Source organism: Chelon labrosus (assembly GCF_963514085.1).
Source record: "Chelon labrosus genome assembly, chromosome: 12".
NCBI lineage: Eukaryota > Metazoa > Chordata > Actinopteri > Mugiliformes > Mugilidae > Chelon > Chelon labrosus.
The window spans coordinates 10,958,342-10,972,568 of record NC_140345.1 but is presented as its reverse complement, the minus strand read 5'-3'; the positions used below and the strand labels follow the sequence as shown (position 1 = coordinate 10,972,568).

At 40.1% G+C, this 14,227-nt stretch overlaps 3 protein-coding genes across 5 annotated transcripts; 2 read left to right on the top strand and 1 right to left on the bottom strand.

Moving 5' to 3' along the window:
- The first annotated feature begins 62 nt into the window (after positions 1-62).
- On the top strand, positions 63-8,570 carry nmt2 (N-myristoyltransferase 2). Of its 3 annotated transcripts, XM_084557071.1 has the most exons (12): positions 63-558; positions 941-1,058; positions 1,913-2,054; positions 2,731-2,849; positions 2,940-3,031; positions 3,105-3,221; positions 3,319-3,489; positions 3,577-3,685; positions 3,775-3,945; positions 4,031-4,198; positions 4,894-5,031; positions 5,979-8,570. In XM_084557071.1, exons 1-12 carry the CDS (start codon positions 446-448, stop codon positions 5,997-5,999), a joined length of 1,479 nt encoding a protein of 492 aa, XP_084413197.1. In that variant the 5' UTR covers positions 63-445; the 3' UTR covers positions 6,000-8,570. The 3 variants fall into 3 exon arrangements, with proteins under 3 accessions (XP_084413197.1, XP_084413196.1, XP_084413198.1); XM_084557070.1 differs by lacking the exon at positions 5,979-8,570 and having other exon boundaries at positions 4,894-5,605; XM_084557072.1 differs by lacking the exon at positions 5,979-8,570 and having other exon boundaries at positions 507-686; positions 4,894-5,605.
- A 111-nt stretch (positions 8,571-8,681) lies between these two features.
- Positions 8,682-11,050, bottom strand: rpp38 (ribonuclease P/MRP 38 subunit). The gene is made up of 2 exons (XM_084557074.1): positions 10,955-11,050; positions 8,682-10,438 (listed from the first exon to the last, which is right to left on the bottom strand). The coding sequence occupies exon 2, from the start codon at positions 10,429-10,431 to the stop codon at positions 9,574-9,576; it is 858 nt and encodes a 285-aa protein (XP_084413200.1). The 5' UTR covers positions 10,432-10,438; positions 10,955-11,050; the 3' UTR covers positions 8,682-9,573.
- Positions 11,051-11,556: 506 nt separating this feature from the next.
- On the top strand, positions 11,557-14,044 carry acbd7 (acyl-CoA binding domain containing 7). The gene is made up of 4 exons (XM_084557075.1): positions 11,557-11,677; positions 12,454-12,571; positions 12,663-12,725; positions 12,902-14,044. Exons 1-4 carry the CDS (start codon positions 11,666-11,668, stop codon positions 12,973-12,975), a joined length of 267 nt encoding a protein of 88 aa, XP_084413201.1. The 5' UTR covers positions 11,557-11,665; the 3' UTR covers positions 12,976-14,044.
- The last annotated feature ends 183 nt before the right edge of the window (positions 14,045-14,227 follow it).

Here is a 14,227-nt window from a genome sequence, read left to right as displayed (position 1 = left end):
CACAGGTGGAAAAAATAAATATTGTCTTCATTTAGTCCTATTAATTAAGAAAAATGTCAAATATTAGTGTGCTTTAACAGCGCTGGATTAAAACATACTCACAAAACCTGGGCCGTTGTAACACTAACCACTTAATACTGGAAGCTGCTGTGTGCACACTGTCAGGTAAATGTTTTTGCATTACTTTATAGAAAACTATGTTATGATATTAACGAATATGGATGTTTAAAAGTAGTTAATGAGATTTGTGTGCATCTAGAACTGGATAGCTGTTTAGTTTGGGTGCCGCTGTGTTTGATGTTGGGAGAGTTTAGTTGTTTTCCCCGTTTCGGCCTTTGGGCGGCGCAGTTTCCTTCGACATTTTCTTTGTTTTTCCGTCTCTCGCCCGCTGCCCGTGAGCTCTATTATACGGGGGCTGACTATTTTTTTTAAAAAACATTTTTTAATGATGGCGGAGGACAGTGAATCCGCGGCCAGTCAGCAGAGCCTGGAGCTGGACGACCAGGACACCTGCGGTATAGACGGAGACAACGAGGAGGAGAATGAGCATATGCAAGGGTGAGGGTGGCCTGTCCGGTCCGGCTGGGAAACGCAGTAACGTTATTTATGTGTGGCTAGCGCGGTTAGCTTGCTAAGGCTAGCACCAAACACAGCTAGGGTGTTTGCTAAAAGGCCGTCATTTTAAGGTCAGAAGATGGGTTAATATAAAGCGTTTATGCCCCTGTGGCTTATTTTTTAACTGCTTGTGTGTTCACGTACATTTATGCTACCGGTTAGCATCCCGGCTGAATGACATGATAATACAAACCGTTAGTTGGCTAATATTAAGTAGCTCAGCTGTCATTCGTTGCTATGGTAGCTAACGTTAGCTTCGCGTGTGAGACCAGCAAAGGCAGCCTCCGTCCACTGATGTCCTGTGGGTTTGTCTTCCTGTCTGTAGCAGTCCTGGGGGAGACCTGGGGGCCAAGAGGAAGAAGAAGAAGCAGAAGAGGAAGAAAGAGAAGCCAAGCTCGGGGGGAGCCAAGTCTGACTCTGCCTCTGACTCTCAGGAGATCAAGGTGTGATGGTGATGGCCCAGTGTAATGTGCTCACGCCCTTTTCAGAGCAATCAAAAAGCTAAACTTAGTGTTGACGGTGGAGCAGGTAAAGCAGAATAAATGTCCTTTGACAGACCAGACAGACTGACATTAAATTACTGTTGTCTGTTATGGTAGCAGCACAAGCTCAGCCATGACTGACATAACTATCCCAGTTATTTATTTATTTTTTGTCCGTGTACATACAACTGGCGTCCTGGTTGTAGAAACCAAGAAAAAAAAAAAGCTTTATTCTAGTTAAACGAATTCTGCATGCTTCCTGAACTACTTCACCATTTGTGCGCTTGGGCTCGTGCTTCCTCAGTTCACGTTACAATAGGATGTCAGTTAAACACAAACAACATCATTATGAATAATGTAATGATGCTTTGCAAAATTGAAATTCATGTGGAACTATCATTTGTTAGGTCACACTTACTTCCACTTATTAACAAAGACACGATTATCCAGGTTTGTCTTGTTCAGTGCAAACAATGAACATGAAACGTGTGACAGGATTACAAGTGCATGTAAACATACTTACAGTAACAATGTTAAGCACAAGTCCTTTTGTAAACATGAGTGTTTAGTCAGCCATTATGGTTACTCACAGTCTGCTATGAGTAACCATAATGGCACTGTGAATAATGAAATAAACACCGGCTGGCATGGTTTTTGTTTAATCTAACACATGCCCTCTGTTGTGTCTTTTTGGAACAGAAATTCAACCTGTGGCTAAAAGATACACACTATGCGTAAAGTCACACACTCAAGAGAGCGGTAGACTTGTGTTGTTTACATATTATTTTGTGTGCATGTCCCTTCCTTGTGCTCAGAACCCTGGCTTGCCTATTCAGAAGCTGCAGGATATCCAAAGAGCCATGGAGCTGCTTTCCTGCCAGGGCCCAGCAAAGAGTATCGACGAAGCAGCCAAGCACAAGTACCAGTTCTGGGACACCCAACCTGTCCCGAAGTTAAGTAAGTACCTACTTAAATTAATAGCAAGAGAGCAAGAGCAGTGATTGCTCAGTTGATATCTGATTTATTCTGATTGTGCTGCAAAAATACTTAATGTCATGTTGAGGTGAAGCTTTTAATGCTGGTCCCTCGTGAACTCTGAATTATTCAGTGATAACAGTTGATGAAAAACATTATTTATTTATTGTAAAATTGCATTCCTAACTAAACAGAATGATTTCTACTGTCAACAAAAGGCCGGTGCTTCCTGTGCATCAGTGCCATCTTCTGGTTTTATCTCATCAGCCTGTGCTGCTCAAAGCTAGCGTCCAAAAACATGTCAGCTGTGTGGTACAGTGGGGGTCCAGGCATCCTCACTGGGCACGCTAAGTGTCGTGGCATTAGATTGAACCGTTTCCATGACAACCATTCCCCAAAGAGTCAGGTCCGTGTAGGATCACTCAAGTCACGGGCGTGTCTGGTCAACACAGGACCACATAAGCAGATTTCCATAGAGCACGATGGATGCTGTCAGCAGTTTTGTGGTTTCATTTGTTTGAAAGAGACACATCAGGTTTGTGATACGATGAAAATCTCCTGAGCAGAATGAAAGGAAAGGAAACTTTCAGGTACTCTGGAAGTATGTTAATAGGAAAATAATTGTATATCTCTGATAACAGCTGCCGTATTTTTGCAGATGAAGTAGTGACAAGTCATGGGCCAATTGAAGCTGACAAAGAAAACATCAGACAGGAGCCATATTCTTTACCTCAAGGCTTTATGTGGGACACGCTGGATCTCAGTAATGCAGATGTAGTAAGTGTTGGCCTAAAATACTGAGATAATAATAATAATAATAGACAAGATGCATTATTGGCAGTAATTGGTTGTGTCTTTCTTTTTCAGCTGAAGGAGTTGTACACATTGTTAAATGAAAACTATGTGGAGGATGACGATAACATGTTCAGATTCGACTATTCACCAAACTTTCTCAAATGGTAATTGTTTAATTCTGATATTATTTATGTTTATCACATTTGTACTCTCACTAAACATGCGGTCCCCTCTCAGGGCTCTACGTCCACCTGGCTGGTTACCACAGTGGCATTGTGGAGTGAGAGTGTCCTCAAATAAGAAGCTTGTTGGCTTCATCAGTGCCATCCCTGCAGATATACGCATCTATGACACGTGAGCACTTAACATATCATATATACAGAGATGTGAGCTAATGTAAACTCTTTTACGCTAATGCATAGTCCATCTCCTTTGTTTTTTGCTGTTCCAGACTGAAGAGGATGGTAGAAATCAACTTCCTGTGTGTTCATAAGAAGCTGCGTTCGAAGCGTGTTGCTCCTGTGCTAATCAGAGAGATAACACGGAGGGTGAACCTAGAAGGAATATTTCAGGCCGTGTACACAGCTGGAGTTGTACTGCCTAAACCTGTGTCTACATGCAGGTACGCTATACAATACTCTTGCTCAACACAGGATACAGTGTCAGAAAGATAATCCCTAACTTTTCTTTTCCACTGATCTTTACTCAGGTACTGGCACCGTTCTCTGAACCCTAGAAAGCTTGTGGAAGTTAAATTTTCCCATCTGAGCAGAAACATGACCCTGCAGAGAACCATGAAACTCTACAGACTACCAGATGTAAACACTTAAACTTGTCAGGATCTCTCTATTACTATTTAATGGCAAAACTACAAGCCTTTCTCTCTTTACCTCTCCACCGCATATAGAGCACCAAGACTCCAGGTCTGCGGCCGATGGAGAGGCGTGACATCCATCAGGTTACAGAGCTGCTACAGAAATACTTGAGACGTTTCCAGCTTGCACCTTCAATGGGAGAGGAGGAGGTGGCTCACTGGTTCTTACCACAGGATAACATCATTGACACATTTGTAGTAGAGGTTTGTTGAATCAGTTTCTTTGCTCAACACCAAAGGTTTGACTCTTCGGGTCCATTTAAACTTCTGTTGTGTTTGTCTCTCTCAGGGTGCTGGTGGCGTACTGACAGACTTCACTAGTTTCTACACTTTACCCTCAACTGTGATGCATCACCCTCTCCATAGGAGCCTGAAGGCTGCTTACTCTTTTTACAACGTTCATACACAAACCCCGCTACTGGACTTAATGAATGATGCACTGATCCTGGCCAAACTGGTAATGTAACCTTCTACTGTGAAACACTTGCCAATACAATCAGTGTATGGTCTGTGACACCCCATGCTAAGGGACTTCTAGTTCTTCCAGTGCTTCTTGGACAGGAAGCTGGTCAGGTCTCTGAAAGTGTGATGATTGGAAAGTTATTTTATATCTTTTAGAAGAGCGGTGTTAGTTTTGCCGATGAAGTTATGGGCCAGTTGAAGCTGAAGGTTTTCCAGTGATGAAGGAAACAAAACAAAAAAAGCTGAAAGGACACACAAAAGGCCTTTTCTCATTTTAACATTTTTATCTAATCTGAACATTAAAATACACATAAATGTTTATACAGCACCATCAACTAGAATGAATAAACTGTAGATCAACAGCATCAGCATTATTCAGAAGAGGCAAGCTCTGTACGACAGTTTATAGCCTCCCTGTTAATAGTAGCTCTTCCAGTTTCCTAGTCTTTTGCATATGTACCTGCTGTAGCTGTTGGCTGTGGCAGATTGTTCCCCCTGACTCAGGCGATATGAGATGACGTCACAGTTGCCTTTGTTGCCGGTAGTTCTTTGATGGTTTGGTGTATCAGGTGTTAAAAGGAAGATATAGAGGTTCCTACTGATCAGTTTTTTTTTTAGTTAAACCAGGACCTTGATTGTTTTCTTGCTGCTCTGTGATTAATCATGGCGCTCATTCTGTGTGTTCAACAGAAAGGTTTTGATGTGTTCAACGCCTTGGATCTAATGGAGAATAAGGTGTTTCTGGAGAAGCTCAAGTTTGGCATAGGAGATGGAAATCTGCAGTATTACCTCTACAACTGGAAATGTCCCCCTATGGACCCTGATAAGGTCAGCAGAGATGATGTTACTGAGATGATTATTATGGCGACATCAGCTATTAGTCAAAGTCTAGTTAATTAATGAAAGACACTTCTAGAGAGTCTAGATAATATCACAGTTGATATGAACCCACTGCTGCATTACATTACATGCAAGCTGTGCAAGTTAGATGGACTGAAATGCTGGTGTTGAGATTATTAGTAATAGTACTAAGTGGAGTAATACTACTTTGATGAAGGTGACAATACTTTCTATTAGATGTTGATCCTTTCTGTCCTCACTCACTTGGACTTGTTTGTACCAGCTATTTGTAAATCCTTTTCTAAGTTAGCGTGTGAAGGCTTTCCTTCATTCTTATCAGCTGCTAGCTAAGTTTAGAGTAGAGATTTACTAAATCAGGTGGCATTAACAAAACTTCAGTATAGTCTAGACTGTAGTAACATATAAATAAATCTACCAGTCAAGAGCAATTAGCCCTGTAAGCAGGAAGTCACTGCTGCAGTCTGCACCAGTAATAAACCTTCAATAGTTACAGTTTAAGGAGGCCAAAACTTTTGCAAGTGTAGGTATGAAACATGCATATATAAATAAAGTTTTAAAGACAGAATATATCAGATTAAGCTAACCTAAGTGGCAGCATTTGGTCATTTAGTTTATTATTAGCGTGTTGATTTTATGTATATTTATTTATATATATGTGAAATATAAATTTAAAGTAATTCTAATTCATCTTTTCAACAGTATTTTGAAGCGTCAGGTCCGATATGCTTCTCACATACTGTATTAGCAAGCTAAGAATATCTGTTAAGTTATAACAATAACAGTTAAACCTAGGTGACGGTTTGTGCTGCGACCTTTTAATGTGTGTGTGTAAATCCAGGTACTAGGTTTACACCAGGTTTAAACATGTCTGTATCATTTTCATTAGAACTAAAATGTTGTAAAATGTGTTTCAGGTTGGCCTCGTCCTCCAGTAGCAGGTCTCTCCAGGGCTACTGAACAAACACAAGAGGTTGTCAGTGACCTCTGGATATTCCTTACCTGGACATACAGGTAGCCCAAGCTAGACAATTAGAACTACGACAGTCAAACAAACCTGGTGACCGGGAGGAGGTTCACTTGGCGCTCGTGTCATCAAGAACATTCTCAGCTCACCTGGAGGTGAAAACTCTTAAATCATCCTGAATGTGAAGTCATGCTATGCCTGAGATACTCATACAGTACAATGCTCCTGACATGCGCACTCACATTTAAAACAGTTTGACATTCAAGAGGATGCCTTGACATTTTGTTTAGTTCTTCTTCCTCAGCCGTCCCAAAGGGACCGGCATGTCATTTAATTTCACTGACGTGGAACTATGTAAATGATAATCAACAAGTGAACATGACCAGATAGAAATAATTAACAGCCCTTCTAATTTTGTCCAAACGTTTAGCTGTCGTCCACTTATAATTATTCCCTTCCTTTGTCATATCATTGTGATGGATCAGGCGTCTCTGCTGGCTGTTTCAGGTCTCAGTAGAAGTAGAAATACTCAAAGTGTTTCTCACAAACGGAGAAACTTTTAAATGGCATACTTGTTCACTTACAGAGAAACACATACTCTCAAATAAACACACATGAACAACAAAGGGTATCTTCACAGAAGGACTCATCCAACTGGTGCATTGATAATACATGTTTTTGTTATAAATATATAGTTAACTGTACATTTAAAGCCAGATCATATTTATTCCTGTAGTGTGAGTTCGGGGGGTTTGGGAGGGTTGATCCAAAGTATTTTCCTCATAAGTAGTGTAGGAGTCACTGAGTTTGTTCAATGTGGGTTTAAGTGGTTTTTAATGACGAATGTATTGCATTGACGAAGCACAATTTTTGAGTTTCTAAACAAGCTAAAGGGGTCGTGCAACCTCTGGTTTTTACAAACTACAGGAGCTGTTCTCACATTATAAAGCTGTTTCTAGAGCTGGTCTTTTTTAAATACAACATTAAAACTAAATATGCGGTTATATTTCCACTCGTGCAGATCTTTGTAGTAACAAACAGGGTGTGGTTATCTGCATGTTAGTGGTGGGCTGTCCAGTTAAAAGCTGTTAAATTAGAGGCTGACATGCTCAGTGCACAAACAGAGCAATGAGAATGAGAAGAAGATGGATCTGATTTGGATTTTCTATAAATATTTTCTATCTAGAGACAGGTTTATAATGTAAAAATGGCTTTGAGGGGGTGAAGTTCTAAGTTAAGTCGTGTTTAAAGCATACAAGGTTCATTTTCTTTTGTTCATTTAGTCATTGCCTCTCACAGATCACGTGCAGAGAAGCCATCATTGTTGGAGAGCGGTGCTGCTTGTGTGAAGTGGCCGATTAGTCAGAATTACAGCACTGTGCATCGCTTATCAATACATTCAAAACCATCCATCATCCTGCAGGAAGACGCTTATTGTGTTTGTAATCAAAAATAAATTGAGCACAACTCTTACAGCGTCTAAGGATGAATCGTAACGGCAGGTATAGTGGCTAAATAAACAAAAGCTTGAAATTTGAGCTTGAGCAGTTTTCCGGGTCCATTTTTATCGACTTCTCTGGATTTATTTTTTATGGTACTGTATTTTGTGTGTCAGAAAAAAAAAAAAATATACTGTAGGTCATTTTTTAAGTGTGTTGTGCAGCTAAACGCGTGAAAGTTCTGATATTTATAATTGTACCTTTCAAAATGTCTTAAAGCATCATTTATGTTCTTTCCAGTAAAAAAAACAAATAAAACAGCAGTTAAATGAGCCACTTCAAAACTGAATTTTAGGATATGTGGCAGTTCTCTGCTCTCAGATGAGCAGTATGAAGATCTTTGAGGAAAAGCTGCTGGTTCACTCAAAGCTTACATGTTTCAAATTGTCTTTCTGCTCTGAGTAACTTAATGTCTGGTGTTTCTGTTCATGTGGCTCTCCATAATTTCAGAGGTAAAGGCTGCTTCCTTTGTCTTCTCATTCCTTTATACATTAGTCAGAAAAGGACAAACCGTGGTCAGTCAGTGCTTCAGGGTTCTATTTTATTTTATTTTATTTTATTTAAATGTGTTACATTCACAAAGACCGATGTTACTGGCATTAATTTAACTGAGTTATGGGTTACAGAGTCAACGGTGTGCCTCCTGGATGTCGTGGTGTCACAGATGTGTTGCCTGCAGCTGTTTGAATGAACTTTGAGCATGTCAGTTTTGCTGCCGTGTTGATTTTAGCATCGATGTTACTAGCCATGCCCTTTAGTGAGAACTCAACCAGAAGTACCTGCCTTATTTAAAACATTTTTTCTTTATAGATTTGGAGGTGGGGGGAGGGTGTACTTTTGAAAATGTCATACAGCTTTCTCTAACTTTTTTAAGTCAATTCCATTGTAAGCTGTGAAAAAGCTGAAGAACTTGTACCAGCATCATTTAGACATGAGCCCATGCAAACAACAATCTGTTTCAACACACACACACACACACACGACACACACGTCAGCTATACCAGCATGGATATTTGATTGAATAAACTCACTTTAAAAAGGAACATGAGTGATGACTTACTTTTTTTTCCAGCAGACAGAACAACAACAACAGGAGTCTAATGTTCGTATGAACACCTTTATTTTTCCTCTTGCAACATGTCAACATCTTCAATGAAAAGGTCCATTAAAGCGTTTGTTCTGTTTTGGATCGTCTGTAAACGTAAACCGATCAGCCACGACACTAAAACCACTGGTAGGGCAAGTGAATAACATTGATCATCTCATTACAATACAAGGTTCTGCTGGGAAATGTAGTCCTGGGAGTCATGCGGATGTTAATTGGACTACCACCCACCTAAATTGATGACTAGGCACCTCCTCTACACAGCCAAGACGCCCCCTGGTGGCAGCAGTCATCCCCAGCAGGACAATACAGCCTGCCCTGCCCTGAAATGTGTGCTAATATCTCAACGTACACATAACATCTGGAGGTTGTGTTGTCCTTGATCATACTGAAATGAATTCTTAATATTTTTTCCACCCTAATAATAAAGTGGAATTAGCATCTTTCTGACTAAAAATGTGGCTTTGTAAAAGAAGATTTCTGTACCAGAGTGCACTGATAGAAGTGTTCAGGGTGTTTGTTGGAAGGAAAAATAACTACTTCTGTTTAAATGTCCCACGTTGAACATGTCTCCGCTGTACTGAAAGGATCCTCACAACCAATATTGGTTCTGGTTCTGGGTTAGAAATCTTCAGCAGGTGTCATTTCTTCAAAACGTGTATTGTATACATGTAAACCAAAAGCTATGGCAACAAAGTTCAACAGCAAAACAATGTTGGGATTAAAAGATGAAAGACAAAAATGTCCCCAAAACTTTTTTTTTTTTCTCTTTTGGCTTCCAAAAATCCAAAAGTAAATAATTCAGAGCAGGAAAACTTACTCATCTGTCTCCATGGAGGCCAAAAGAGATGATGAAGCGTCACATGTAGTAACAGCGTGTTTTTCTAAAAGTTGGTAGAACACAGGAATGGTCCTTTAATGATCAAACCAGAGTCTCTGTTTCATTTGACAGTTTTTTTCTTAGGCTTTGTTTTTCTTTTCTTTGCAGGGTTGGCAACAATTTTCTTTACTTTGAGAGGCTGCAGAGTGACGGAGGAGGGAGACTCTGTGACCTCTGTGACCTCCTCACATTCACTCTCCAGTTTCCGTTTTTGGCCTCTCGCCTCCCCGGCTTCTTCCTCCATCTCCTCTTCCTCCTCTACGCCAGCAGGACCTTGAGGTGTCACTCCAGGCGCCGCACCTTGTAGCCATGCAACATCGAGTGAAGGCACTCTGGGTTTAATGGCATCGACAGTGTCTGCGAACACCTCATCACCTTTGGAGGAACACTGTCTGAATCCCAGTGCGAGGACACTTTTCAGCCCCAGCGGCTCCGACAGACTCTGGCTCAGACGAGGCACCTGGCAGGCTGGCACACCTCTCGTCGCGCTCAGAGCTATCAGGTGATTCGTCATGTGTTTTGGTTTCACAGACTTGCACACGAGCAGCAGCTTGAGCTCATTCCTCTCCAGGGCCTTGGTGACCTCGTTGATGCCAATGGCCAGCTGATGTCTGGCTGCCACATCTGTCCAGCCGTTTTTGACCGGCTCACGCCCTGGTTCGTCCCGGCTCACTTGAGGAACAGGTTCTGACGGGGAAGCAGGTTTCTGCTCTTTCTTTTTCCTCCAGGGGCGAAACACTTTAACCTCCTTCTTCTCGAGGCCTGTGGAGATCAGTTTGTCCATCAGAGTCTTCAGGATGAAATGCATGTCTTCTTGGGGAAGTGGGCTCCATATTGGGGTGAAGGGTGAGGTGAAGCACGTCTTGGTGGGAATGTGCTTTTTTATTTCCTTCTTAGTTGGCTTTCCTGGAGTCGCCATGACGCATCTGAAATTACAACAAGAGAAGCTGAAGTTAACAAGAGACATTTCTTTAGGAATGATCCAGGAACTTTCTGTCCATCAGAGAGTAACTGACTCATAACATATGAACATATCTGAAGGATATTTCAATTAAACTTAAGTAAAAGGAACTGAAAAAATAGGGAGGGAACAACAAATACACACTGAGACAAACAATGAGCACAATCAAATTATAAAAATGTTTATGTAAGCAAGGTGTTTATGTCCAAAAACTGCCAATATATCGTTTTAACACACAAATTACAACAATAATAATAAGTTTATGGAGACTTTTGAGGCTTATATGTAAACCAGAAGAGTACTCTGAAAAGTCTGAGGAATAAAAACACGAGTTATGTGTTTATAATGGGACAGCAGACATGTATTTACCGTCCCTGATCTGAAATTCAAACTCTGCTCGTCTATTCGCACGTCTCTTTAAACATTTTGACAACAACCTTGCCGGACAAACAAGAGAGACTTTTAGTTATCGTAACTTTACCTGAAATTTTATTCAGAGAAGGCTATTTCCGTTGATTTTAGAAGTTTTTCTGCCTTAACTTTCCAGCGAAAAGGCACGGTGGGAGCCACAGGGCGCCGCCATTTTTGTTTGAATTTAAATAACTTTATTTAAAAAAAGGCCAACAGCGCCGACCTGCGCTAAAGCGCCGCCACGACATGTATGACTCCGTTAGATTAAAACGACGATTAAAACAAAAAAAATAAATAGTCGCTAATTGTGATCCAGACATAAACTTTGAGAAGATGGATCCAGTATTCGTATAATATACTTGTAGTAGATATAGATGTATTTTATCCAATCAAGGAAGACTGAAGATTAAAAGAAAAAAATATATTTCAAATACAATTTCTAATTTTGCTCAAGTAAAGAATGTAGAGTAATGCAATTAAAATGGGCGATACGGTGATACAGTTTGGTTGTTTGTAACTGTAAATATTAATTATACTAAACGCCTTTTTGTGAGTAATCCCGTGTTTGTGCCTGTGTGCTTGTGTGTGCTTGTGTGTGTGTGTGTGTGTCGCAGCGAGTGACAGCTCACATCCAGCCAATCAGCTCCTCTGCAGCTCCCTCCTCTGCAGGCCTCTCCTTGGCTCACAATATTGCATCGATCAGCTGTGCCGCAATTACAGCTGCACAAACCCGCTCTGGAACAAACGCTTCGGTCCACACCGCGATCCTGCACCTGCGAACATGTCTCCACAGGTAAAACAAAACCCTGCTTTGGTTTTCGTTTTTGGTTGTTCTTACGAAGCCTCGCCGTAGCCGTGAAATGAATAGCGGTTGTGGCGATGCTGCGTCCACGCCTACTGTAAGAGATGTCATCCATCTTTAACAGTGTGTGATGGGCATGATGTAAGAAAAGCGAGTTTGAGCATAAACTGCACATCATCTGGTTCTATGGTCCTGATGCTGTACTCATAGTTAAACTATGTGACAGCAAGTTGACAACAAAGAAGACAACAAAAAATATTGCATCTGCCTCTAAATTCATTTAGATGAATAGTTTTTGACTTATCATTTTAATGTGTAAAAATGAATCTTTGCAGAATATAAAAAGGTTTCAGGGACATGTGGATTAATACACAGATAGTTTATGGGTTTAGAGTTTTATGGATATCCTAAAAAGGTTTCTTGTGGTCGATTATTATCTGTTCTGCAATGCCCCAGATCCTTTGTAAAGCAGATTATTCAAGTGGGCACAAAAGCACTAGAGTCTTGAATAACAGCCCATTGTTTATCTGCAACTTGTGAAACAGGCGGTTTCCCAGACTCTGCCCCGTGGCTGGAATACTACGCACAAATTACTCATTCAGTGTCCTCTGTAACTAATTAATATTCACATATTATGTAACTTTACATTCCGGCTGAAAATTGTACTGATTTGTCTGCCAGACTTGCTAAAAAAGAGGATCATATATACAGTAGATTTCCCTGAACAAGTTTAATGGCTACTTTTCTGACCATCTCTTCACCTGCAGGCAGAATTTGAGAAAGTGGCAGAGGATGTGAAGAAGGTGAAGACAAGGCCGACAGACGAAGAGCTGCTGGTCCTGTATGGCCTTTATAAACAGACAATCGTTGGAGACATTAATATTGGTACGCGTTGCTGCAGATAAACAGGATCTATTCAGTGGAGTGTTTTTTCCCTAAATTCACAATACTTCTGTGTGTGCTTCCACAAATGTAGATAGACCGGGAATGCTGGATGCAAAAGGAAAAGCCAAGTGGGACGCCTGGGACTCAAGGAAAGGTAACAAGTTCTAAATGTGTGTAGGTGTAAAACGGCAGATAACGATGGTTACTTGATATCTGCTTCTTACTGAGTTATTGTGAAATGAACAAAGATACCAGCTTAGATGTCAGCTTAGACTTTTTTTTTTTTTTTTTTTTTTACACAGTATTACATCTGTTTCTGCAATTTTTCAGGAATGTCCAAGGACGATGCGATGTCAGCCTACATTACACAAGCCAAGGAAGTCATCGCCAAATACGGGATGTGAGATCAGCAATAAACTGAAGAGGCAGAACTAATGCACAAACAGACTACTAATTCAGTTACTAAAACTAAGCTCCTTTTATGTAACGGATAGCCCTCTGCTTTCAGAGGACATGATTATGCAGAACAATATGTGATTTCCTTCTCATATTCTTGATATGTTTTTTTATTTTTTTTTATTTAGTACTGTTAAGTTGTGCAACTGTACAACTTCAATGCAGCCTTTAATGTTAAAAATACTAACTTAACTATTTACTAATGTGATATATGTTGCATACAATACTGATTTGTAGCTTGAATCGAATCAAGACAAATAAAAATTTGAAAATTAAAATTTGTGTTACTTGTGTTTTTATTTATTGGGCGCATATCGACTTTTCTTTGCATATGTTATTCTGTAGTGTGAAAAAGATTTTCAGCTCCAGTTTTGTGTCAACTTAACGCACATACATGTTTGAAGGTTCAGAATGCATGAGAAGATCAATTTGCTTCAGCCTCAGCTGTGAAAGGAGACATCTGGAGACATCTGGTGTTGACCATGTGAAAGTGCATTGTTTGTATCAGTACATTGTGACATAGATGTTCAGAGACTGACAAAAGCCTCAAGTCTTCGTCCCAGGGGAAGACTTTACATGAATACATCAAAGTTGGAGGACAAATACAGCAGTCAAAGCCCGTTTTGGTTGACATACAGGAATATGAGTGTGTATTTTATTTTTATGACACACCTGATTCAAATATATGCAAATCAGAGTGAGACAAAACACGTAGATGGAGCACGGACAGTACACATATGTTTGGCTATAAGTATTGAGACTCACTAGGATAAATGGCAAAAGCATGGATCCATAACACGTCGGCTCACTCTTCCTTAAAGATGCAATAGTTGCACTGTGAAAAGGAAATGGTGTATGTTGGTGTTAATTAAAATACATTTTTGGAAGTATTGATAATCTATTAATAATGCAGGAACCATATTAGATTCATTAGCTTCATTTAACATTAAAAAAGTAACAAGACTGGTGCTGATACCAGTGATCTGCAAGAATTATCTGGCTCTGCTGGTGATAAATATCTGCTGTGTCACTGACCTTTGAATCTGTTTGTCAGTTTAGGATTCTTACTATTCTTCTATTATCTTTAATACTTATTGGTGTTTATTTTAAGTCTTATTTCTATGCTTTTTCTTTTAACTTTTTCTATTTATAGATTGTATATTAATCCGTTGTCAGTGTTTTACTGAAAGAAAAAAAAAC